The sequence below is a fragment of the Haemaphysalis longicornis genome, unplaced genomic scaffold (assembly GCF_048455015.1).
Source record: "Haemaphysalis longicornis isolate Haplotype H1 unplaced genomic scaffold, Haemaphysalis longicornis Haplotype H1 scaffold_7, whole genome shotgun sequence".
Classification (NCBI taxonomy): Eukaryota; Metazoa; Arthropoda; class Arachnida; order Ixodida; family Ixodidae; genus Haemaphysalis; species Haemaphysalis longicornis.
The window spans coordinates 103,863,124-103,873,989 of record NW_027526422.1 but is presented as its reverse complement, the minus strand read 5'-3'; the positions used below and the strand labels follow the sequence as shown (position 1 = coordinate 103,873,989).

Below are 10,866 nucleotides of genomic sequence, written 5' to 3'. Positions count from 1 at the left end.
GATAAATTCTTAAACATTTTGCTTTGTTAAAACAGGGCCGCAAATTTTGCGAGTGAATAGGACCCACGACTTGTTGCCGCCGTTGGCCAGCACCATTGCACGCGCATCGTCTGCTCAAAGTAGACATGGCGGAAGTTTCGACGCGTTCACGTTGTTGTAGAGTGTCAATGTTTTCACCGCCATCGCAGGCACTGTACGCCCTGTAGAGTCAACTCTAGCTATCCGAATCTTCTGGGACGATATTACGTGGCTGTGCTTCGGTAAATCGGACGGCCGTAGTGCGACACCACGATGAAAAGAGACGTGCTGCTCATGCACCAGCGGAGCGTGTTTAGCACGCCTCCGGACTTTACGATCCTAGCTAAGGAACACGCCGATTTCGCCGAGTACGTCACCTACAACACACTCGGCAAGGCGAAGCTCGATTTCAAGGACGTCAATGCGCAGCGCGCGCTGTCCAGCACGCTGATGAAGCACTTCTTCAACCTGGACGTTCAGCTGCCACCCGGCCGGCTGGTGCCGGCCGTGCCGCAGCGCCTCAACTACATCCTCTGGGTCCAAGACTTGGTGGAGAAGGTGCTGAACAAGAAGGACAGCGTCGTGGGCGTCGACATCGGTGAGTGGCCGCCGGGCAACTTTGCATTCAAACTAGAAAACAGCAGCACTTCTAGCTCTAGCGCAATAAAATAAAAAAGGAAGGCTGCGCCTATTTTGCCGGCAGCCGGTAGATTAACCCGGGAGAAAAGTTGCCGGCAGTTCCTTCCCTTGTGACGTGAATGCAGCCAGCCAATGGTGAAAAACTGCCGGCAAAACTAGTCACGACCATGTGACCATCCTGCCGGCAGTTTTTTTTTGCCGTATCCCGCGCAGCTGACTTGCTTTCTGTGCATGCTTTATTCGTATGCATTTTAAGCCGCGTACTCTAACTTAACCTAGCCAAACTTAACCGAACGCAACCCAACCCACAAATTCGGGTTTCGAATAAAAAAATAAAAATGGAATGGTGCAACAGAACCGAGCGGATCTGTCTTACCTAGCATCGAGGTTCTGAATAAATAAACACCATGAATAGGGCGACGACAATCGCAAGGAACAAATGCCATAAAAAATTTAAAAATTGCAGCAGGTGGGATCAATTCAGGCACCTCATGATCAGGAACCAGAGGCGCAACCACTGCGCCACGGTAACCATGGCAGACAGTGCTACCTGCACAACGTCGGTAGTCTATGAGATTCCGTTGTCATGTGGCAAAAAGTATGTGGGCCGGACGGGCAGGTGTCTGAACACGAGGCTCAGAGAACATATTAACAACGTCCACAAAAGTGTGAAACGGCACTTGGGCATACACTGCTGAGATTGCAAGGGCACCTCTGGAAAGTGAATTCCGAAGTTTGACGAGTGCGAAGCCATTCAGCGTGATTGTGACAAGGGAAATTGTAGAGGCTGTGGAAATCGCAAGGTCGGTGAAGATTGTGTCAGCGTTCCTTCTATAGCCCTGTCCAACAAGGAACTTGATTGTCTACACGTGTGAAACGACGTAACATAGCTAGCCATTTTGAAGTACACAACACATGCTTAGTGCGAGGGGGTCGGTAATTAATCATTTTGGGTTTTGTTTTGCATCCTGTGTTTTTGGCACAGTTGCTACCAATTACTTACCAGGTCGACTGTTTTCTTCGTAAGTGTGTGTATGTGTGTTTACAAATATGACATGTTTCTGTAACAAAAGTTCAGTTGGAAGTACAAGCAGTGCTCGTCCTGTGTCCCTCAGCCTAAGCCTTTGTTTCTGTTGCGCTGTATTGTTAAGATGAATCGCCAAGTCGCTCAATTCTGCCCTCTGCAGAGGTAGGCGGTAGACATACCATTCACGGTGACGTAAGCCGGAACAACCAATCAGTAGAGAGTGCTGGCAAATATCTCTACCAGCTGAAGTGCCGGCTGCTGGCAGTTTATCAAATTAAAAAAAAAAAATAAAGCAGTGCAGGAAAACTTCTTCAAACCTGCAAAGTGGGATACACGTTTTAACACCGTGATCTGCGCCAAAGTAACATGCATGAAGGGCAATAATGAAAGCTGTTTCTAGCGGCTAGTGAAAACATTCGTTTGTCAAGAATTCGGCTTATGTTAACGATCTCCATTTAACGAAAATTAATTCGAAGCCTTCCAGTATGGCACGCCTCATAGCCCAGGTAAAGCTTCAAGGTATTAGCGCGTTGAACACTACATCTTATAAAACACGTTTCACGTGATGAAAGTGCATCGTAATCACAAACGACTAGGATGATCAGATTTGTGGCCACGCGAACGAATTCCAGGTAAATTGGCGCAATAGAACACGCCACCCTGGAAAAATTTGCAGTTTCAAGTAACTATTAGTGGGGTGGGGACAAGCACACAATGGACAGCTCTACGATTGTTTCCCACCGACAGGGACCGGAGCGTCCTGCGTTCTGGCATTGCTGGCCCACAGGCAGTGTGGCTGGGACTTCTTGGCCACCGAGACGGACCCCGAAGCCTTCACCCAAGCCGTGGAAAATGTCAGCCGCAACAACCTGCAAGAGCACGTCAAAGGTACGCACGCTGGGTGGCTGAGGGGAAACTGCATTGGCTTTTAAAGGAACACTCACTTGGAAGTTCCACAGCCCTCTTTAAAAACATTTCCCTGAATAGAATGCGTGCAGCAGTGCTGTACTGTCCTGTTTGGATGGCAGCATGAATTGGTAGCAAAGTCTGTGCTAGCGATTCGTCTTACACATGTGAAAATGTTTTCATGTCGGCGTGTGCAGTGCATAGTCATCGCTGGCACAGAAACAAGGGATGAGGGGGAGCGATAAAAATGAGCGCCTCCTCTTTAGAACTGTGCAGTTGCAGCAGAGTACAGGCAATCATTTGTACGTGCAGCAGCAAACTTATTCTGCATTCAAAGCGCAGTCGTGCACCTCTTCTTGCCAGGACCTCCACGTGTTCTGTAGATGCAGACTGCTAGCTCATCCGCCGAAATGTGTTGGGTTAGACATTGCTGGAGTTTTCTGCTGTGAGCTTATGTTGTGGAAAGTGCGTGTTACGAAAAGCACGTACGACACTCGCGCAGTGTTGCAGGCGGACTCTCTGGTCGGCGCTGTGGAGAAGGCGGAGGGTGAACAGGTGGACTTTTGCGTCTGCAATCCGCCCTTCTTCACTTCGACCGAGGAGGCCGACGCCAAGAGTAAGGCCGAGGCACAGGGGCGCGATCTCCCGACTTCCGACATGGGCGGCACCGACTCTGAGAAGGTACTTGAGAAGCGGAAATACGTCCTGTTGGCTCATTGAGGAGCCTTCTTGCAGAGCTTGGAAAGTGTTTTAGATGTTGCCCACATAGAAATTGGCAGTTGGGAAAGCCGCTCTTCCAAGCTGTGTAAAGTCTTCGCCCGACAAGCTTCACTGGTGCTCGTGTGCCAAAAACAAGAGCATTAAAATGGCCCATGAAGACACAACACAAGTTTGTTTTATTCGAGATATTCAGTGTTTTATACTGCCCCCAGCGCTTCCTCCTGCAGCAAACGATGCTTTATTCACTGAGAATTTAATTACTTAATCCGAAGTTTCGTTTCTCCCTCTGGATCGTGTGTTTTGTGATGTCTGCAATGACAGGTGCTGAAGCAAATGCAAGTATGCTGACTAGGGATGCAGTGAACAGCCAAATGCCTTGTTTACCGTCGATCCTCCTAGATTCCACCACAATACTGTTCAGGACTGTTCGCACTCCCAATGTTTTTGACCGGATTCGTACCTGGCTAATTTTCATTACAATTGATAGCAATTGTTCTGTGAAACATTGGGTATGCCTGACAAGCACAGTCACAGAGGACAATGCCACTTATGTGAGTTGGACAGTGTGCAGCTATAACAAGCATTGTGCACGCATTACTTTGTGTGTTTTTGGTAACTTCCATCGTTTACCCCACCATTCTTTCTGCTATGAAAAGAATATTCATTCAATTTAAGCACAAATAGCTCGTTCTGGAAGCGTGTAAGCCCTGCCTAACTTGCATTTTATTTTTCCGGCCACAGCCAATCGCACAGCTGCCCATAATACGTCATAGGTTCTAGGGTGGAAATGACCTAATGTGTCGCATGATTCCTAATTATGTAGCCTATTTGAACGAAGTTTGTGTTAAAAGTTGTCTGAGTGTTATCTATGTTGCAATGCTTCAAATGAACCAAACTTGGCCTTTGTCTTCATGGCCTCTTTAAAGCCACACATGCGGAGAGGGTGAACTTCAAGAGTAACCTTGCAAACCACCCTGGATTTAGTGCCAAACATTGACTGAGTCATATGTGCACAGTCAGATGTCTTTGGTTAGCATGAAAAGTGGCCACGAAATACTTGGGCTTTTTATTTCATACATTGTGGGACAGGGCATGACAGGTACTATGAAAGCTGTTGGTGCAACACGAGCATCATTCCTTTCCATGCCGCAATATTATCACTGGCTGTTTGCTGAATTGATTTTTCAAGAAAAAAGGAGCAGAGCAGGGCCGAATGTCTTTGGGCTCTATGGGAGGCTGTAAAAGCGTTCCCTCAATTTTTCCTTTGCGTGTGACTTGGTGTGCTGGCTCAGGGGTGCCATACTGAGTACAAGGACTCAACTTCAATTCTCCCTTAGAGTGGCAGTCCCCGGAGAGAAAAAAGAAAGAAAAAGAAACAACCTGTGAATTTGTGATTTGACGCATGCATTTGATGAAGAACTCAAAGTGGCCTGCTGTAATCCGCAGCCTGCCATCGCATGCCAGTTGTGTGTAAAACCCCAATTTCTAGTTGCAAATGGCCGTCCTCTTCTCCAGGTCTGGCCACACACTGGGGAAGTCGGCTTCTTCGAAGACGTGCTGCTGCCTGACAGCCTGAAACTTCGGGACAAGGTCGGGTGAGTGGTGCATTGCCTGAGGAGTGTATTCCCGTCTTTGTATCACGACTTTTTCGAAATGATTGATCGTTTATTCAAAACTGTTGTTTGCATTGCCGTTGCTCATTTCTCTCAAGAATGTTGTGAAGTGTGGAGTGTTGTCGTAACTTCCATTCCGCATCGAGTTTCCGAAATTCACAGGCACTTTATTTGTTCAAAATTGACTGTGTCATTACCGATCGGGTTGCAAATGCATTTTTTTTATCTTGTTGGGCCAGGTTTAATTAGACAAAGTTAGTTTCATGGCTGTAGCAGTCATGTGGCCAGATGGCCAACGTTGATTTCATTTTGTCAAATGCGGTACCATTAGATCAACCAAAGCCTCAACTGTCCCCTTAAAAGGGCCTTAAACCTGGAACACAACTTTGGTTCATTAAAAAGGCTGTGCTTTATCCCTATACAGTACAAAACACCATGATAGTGATCATGATATTAGTCTGCTATTAAAGCAGTATGAGGAATCCAAATACTCTTACTACAGACTTTTATGGAATCATGGATAAAGTCTGTTATAACAAGAGTTTGGACTTTTTAACGGTTAAAAACAAGTCAAACCCTAAACGTATGTTGGTCATTTCTCAAGATTCAGTTACAACTGAAACAGGGTGGTATTTCATTCAGGATGACTCGGGTTTTTCAGCGGTCTCAACCTCTTGCGACACTATGAAGCACGTCACAAAATCACACACGTGTGTCTTCTTAGATTTTCTGTGCTCCTGTTGTAAGGCATCCTTCCCATCTTTTCATTCACTCATACTATTATTACTACTCTTTCTCTTCTTCAATCTACACTTGCATTTCTATTGTCTACTCGTGAATATAAACGAAGTGCAAGCAAAGGTCTCGTTGCTAAGCTTGGAGATTCAGCCATCTATGTTGTATGAGGGCATACATTTTTTTTTTGTTCCAGTGATAGTAAATTTCATGTATGAACATCTGGTCTGTTACATAACATAACACTGCTACATAACATAACACTGCTACATTACATAACACTGCTACATTTTAAATCCTATCACACGATTGCCAGGACGTCACACTTTTGCTTATTGCGAGTGGATGCAAAAAGTTTTGCTTCAACTAATTCAAAATTATTTTTAATTGTTTTCAATAGCTTTCGTTTGATTGCTACTGTGGAGTAGAAACACAAAAACTGCAAACATATGAAATGAAAGGTTGTCTGCACTTGAAAAGTCCATTGTAGAGATGCAAAAATGAACTTGCTAACCTTTTAAATTAAACTGGTCTGTTACATCTGTGTGTGTTGTAACAGAATCCGCTGTAAAGAAAGTTTAATCACAGGCAGAGATAGGAAAGCCGACTGAGCATCGCACATCGGTATGTTGTATCCAAATATCTGTTGTACGCAAATCTGTTGTAACGAGGTTATACTGTAACAATGATACCAATCTTATCGAAAACTTCAAACAAATAATTGAGGTAATAAAGAAAACATGTGAAGTAGTGGTGACTCCTTAGCCACTTTTCGTCAACTTTTCTATGATGTCAGAGAGTCTTGTTTGTGCAATTGGTGGCCACTTACCTAAGCCACTGACAACAGGTTAGTTGTAGATGGGTCTCCAGTTCACTATGATTGTATCACTTGAATGCTAACATGCAGTAAACCCACCAGAAACGATGTTTTTAGTGCTTGTCCATATGACATCAATCCTGCCCATGTTACATCACTGCAGCGCATGATTTGAACGAGTCTTTCCGTTTGAAGAGGTCTTTCGGGGTCAGAACACAGCTGAGCTAGTCACCAAAGGCTGGTTCTTTCCAACTGAGCAAGGTTGTTTTTTGTCTTCACGGCCCCTTTTTAAAGGTATATTCACAAACAGCGCACGATTTTTTGTTGGACCAAAAGAACAAAAGTTGCAGAGCTTACCCACGAAAGCCTGCCCATGTGTGAGGATGTGAAAGCCAAACGTGTTGCTTGGTGTTCGCAAGATTCGTGTGTGATTTGTAGGGCACTGAATTCAGGCGACATTGCTGAGATGTGGTGAGCTGTTCTTGTTTCCTTTCTTCCAACACTGCAGCATCTACACTTGCATGCTGGGGAAGAACAGCAGCGTCAAGCAGATCCTGCCTACTCTCCAAGGCAAGGTTGGTGTGGCCTGTGTTGCTTTATTAAACGGGCTCATGAACTGAAACCGTTCCCGTTCCATCGAGGTATAACGGGCTGGCCTGTGTTGCTGTGTGACTTTATATGTGTCTGACCAAGCAGCCACAAGCTGTGCCAACCGGTCAAGGTGCTACAGTTATGGTCCTTCATTTTAAGTGCAGAGCACTTTAGGGTCTCGCCTTGTCGTTGTAGCTCGCCTGCTGGACCCAAGTAAAGCCACACGGCAATTTGTCATCACGGTGTAACCCAGAGGCTTCGCAAGCCAAGCGGTTTATATAGTCATAACTTGAGTGTTCGAAACTCGTGAACCGCTGGTGCTTGTCTCACATCTCCCTGTTGCTTAGTGAAAAGAAAACTGCAGGTACATTTGAGGCAAAATATACGTAATGAACCGGCAGCACCGACGTTCATTTAGTTGGGAACGTTGGATGTGTCGGTTTTTACGATAGTAAGCGAAAAAAAGTGGCAGTGCTACGCCAGCCTGTGCGGGAGGAAAAGAAAGCACAAGAAGCACAAAACTCCCGCTGGCACAGTTTCAGGCAGGGTGGCGCGCGAGCCCTGCGAAGGCGGGAAATTCGAATTGCATTGGGTGGTGGCAGGGAGCGGACGATGGCGCTACGGCCCATTATGGCGAATCACTGCTCTGCACTTCTGACAGCTTTCACATTGAGTGGAACGGCTTTAATTTTTTTTTTTAATGGGAACCAAGTGTTTGTACTGTGAAGGATGTACCAGTACATTTAAAACAAAGCCAAGTGTTTGATTGATTGGCTGATTGATTGATTGACTGACTGATTGATTCATTGAATAAATGCTTATTGAGGAAAAGGGAAAAGGAAAGCCAAAGTGCTGACAAGAAAAGCCAATAAGACAGCCCAATATGTCAATGACAAAAGCGAATGAGAAAGCCAATGTGCCATGGAGAAGAGCTGAAGTGTCAATGAAAGAAACCAACTTCGTATTCTTACAGTAGAGACACGCAACCAGTGGGGGTCGTTTTAGTCGGTGGAAGCCCACGTCCTCAATTGATGTCCCAATTCTAGTCACCAAATTTGCTGGTGAAGAGGGTGTGAACTGGTCATTCAGGGTGTTCAACGCTCATAACTGGGCTTGGGATTGTAAGTGAGGTGAGGAGATTGGGAGCACTCCCATGCCGCTCTGGATGTTTATTTTGAAAAATTTGCACCGGCATACTCGTGGCCATAAGAAGAGGGTGTAGCCCAGAATGCAGTGCTTCTGAGGAAGTGGAAATGCACTCTATATGGAAGACTTTGGGACGAGTTTACTGTAATTACTCAGTTCTAACATCTACCTTTTTTCTCGGAAAATATGATGTCCAGGAATTACGTGCATATTAGAAAAAAAGCGAGTGTTGATACCGCGCTAGCGATTGCTTATCGTTATCAGCAAAGCAGGGCATTCATAGTCGCACTTTGGTTGTAGAAAGAGATTAAAGATTGCAGTGCCAACACGAAAGTAAAATATAAGTGAAATCGAGGCTTCGAGGGATGCCCATCTGGTCGGGAATGATCATTGAAGACATTAGGGGGCAGACTGGTCTTAGAGCTGTATTTTTTATTTACTAACCAATTTTAATGAAACTGCACAGCGTTACGAAGTTTTTTCTGCTGATTTCAAATCTGCAGTTAGACTTTTTGCAAGTTGATGATTTTTGAGATAATTAATGATTAATTACCTATGTTTTGGGTCACAATTACAAAATAACCACTCCATATAGAATGGTAATTACACCGTGGCTAGGCAGACAAATGACTAAAGAATATGACATTGGAGGAACATTTTGGAGTTAGCTATTTTTGGTCATTTTTTACAACACACTGACCTTCACTCCTCCCGCGCTCAGCCAGAAATGACTCAGAGGTGGTGTCAGTTGAACACAACAATAATTTTCCCAAGCCTCTATTTGAAAAATTTGTTTCCAGCATCCTATTCTCCTCACACTTAGGTATCAGAAGCAAAACATTTTACAGTTGTACCTGTTCAGGCTGCCGAGATATCCGAGGGCGAAATGCAAGCTTCGTGTTGCAAGAAAAGTTCCATTTTACCATCGAATTCTGCGTGAACTGAGCTGTGGAGGGCACTTTAAAATGCTATTTACAATAAAATATGGTGCATTTTGATGAGGAACTTTGCAGACTGATAGAAAAATGGCTGTGGATGCCGAAAATGCTTTTTCAGAAAATGATTTCTTGGCCGTTTTCCGGCCCCAAAAACCCATCTGCAAAAATGGCTGTGGATGCCAAAAATGCCATTTTTCAGAAAATGATTTCTTGACCGTTTTTCGGTCCCAAAGACCCATCTGCCCCATAACAAAAAAGACGATGACCACAATAGAAAATGAAACAGTGACATTTTGTTAGTTTCATTTAGTGTGAACAAGGCTCCCATTCTGGGAACTGAAGTGTCATTGTTTCATTTTCTCTTGTGGTTGGCGTCTTTTTTGTTATGTCTTCAATAAAAAAGAAGTGCACATGAGCTTTGTCTTTTTGCACAGAACAGAGGCATATACTATACAGCATTCCACACTACAACAACTTCATAAAAAAGAATAAAGGGATGCACGTGGAAGGCAGTTACTTTCTGGTGGGTGCAGGTGGGTTATCTGCATTGAGCCAAGGTCACATGAAGGCACCTTATATTCGAGTAAATACAGTATATGTAGGTGGGATGTGCTTTCATAGGATTTTGTCAGAACTGAAAAATTCTTTCTAAGTTTCATTGATGTAAGCCCAAATTTGCTTGGAAGTGAGCTGTGTGGGCTTGAGAAGAATTGCCAAGACACAAGTGCAGACTAAATGCGAGCTAGTAGGTTCCTTAATGTCACCAGCTTAAAATACTACCTGGACACGCGTGCAAGTTTGGGAACTTTGCTTACGAACAGTTTGCGAGTTTTGCAGAAGCCACTGTTTGTTCAATTTATTCCAATGGGATCAGCGTGCTGCTAATTAGTGTTTTGTCATAGAGGAAAATAGGATCGTGTTTGTTAGAAAGATTGATGAAAACCTAATTACTTACTGTTTTGCCACACTCAAGGTAATGCACGATTTTCACCCCAAAAATTTGAACAGAAAAAGTGTAAAACAAAAAACTATGGTGCTCATTTTCTACCAAACGTTCCCCACAGGCCAAGTCATGCCGGGTTGCGGAGTTTCACCAGGGAAAGACAACACGCTACGCCATTGCCTGGACGTTCCGTGACTTGAATCTTCAAAAGGTACGTCAGTGCTGCTGGTTTCTCCCCCCCTTTTTCTGTCGTAGAATACAGTAAAACCTTATTACAAGAGCCACTTGATTTAAGAAACACTTGAATGAACCAGTTTGGTTGGTTGTCCTATGTTTGCCATGTTAACAACATCGCATGGAGGAGACCTTGCTTACCAGAGACATGTTTCCCGGGTTCCTTGAGTGTCTCTCGGAATGGTTTTACCATATCACCGTATCTCTTGCTTTAAAGGGGCCATGCAGACAAAACACAAGTTTGCTTCGTTCGAAAGATTGCCTCGTTAGAATCATAGTGACACCACTTTTAACGGACACTTCGCTCAAATAAGCTATATAATTAGGAAGAAAGGGAATAGTCATGCAACCCACTGGCTCATTTCCCGCAACAGAGCTTATGATGTCATATGTGCCCTGCTGTTTTGCGATTGGCTGTGGCCGGCAAAAGCAAACGCAAATTAGGCACGGCTTATAAACTTGCTGAACAAGCTATTTGTGCTTAAATGTAATGCACATTCATTTTACCACAGTAAGAAAGAATGGTGGGGTAAACAACA

The 10,866-nt window shown here is 44.5% G+C and overlaps 1 protein-coding gene across 1 annotated transcript in view; it reads left to right on the top strand.

Moving 5' to 3' along the window:
* The first annotated feature begins 106 nt into the window (after positions 1 to 106).
* LOC144146757 (RNA N(6)-adenosine-methyltransferase mettl16) overlaps positions 107 to 10,866 on the top strand; it is a 29,517-nt gene continuing 18,757 nt past the window's right edge. The window contains exons 1-6 of the mRNA XM_077678680.1: positions 107 to 616; positions 2,432 to 2,572; positions 3,093 to 3,271; positions 4,826 to 4,905; positions 6,984 to 7,050; positions 10,215 to 10,304. Coding sequence (XP_077534806.1) covers positions 292 to 616; positions 2,432 to 2,572; positions 3,093 to 3,271; positions 4,826 to 4,905; positions 6,984 to 7,050; positions 10,215 to 10,304 — 882 coding nt within the window. The 5' untranslated portion in view covers positions 107 to 291. The remainder of the gene's footprint in view (positions 617 to 2,431; positions 2,573 to 3,092; positions 3,272 to 4,825; positions 4,906 to 6,983; positions 7,051 to 10,214; positions 10,305 to 10,866) is intronic.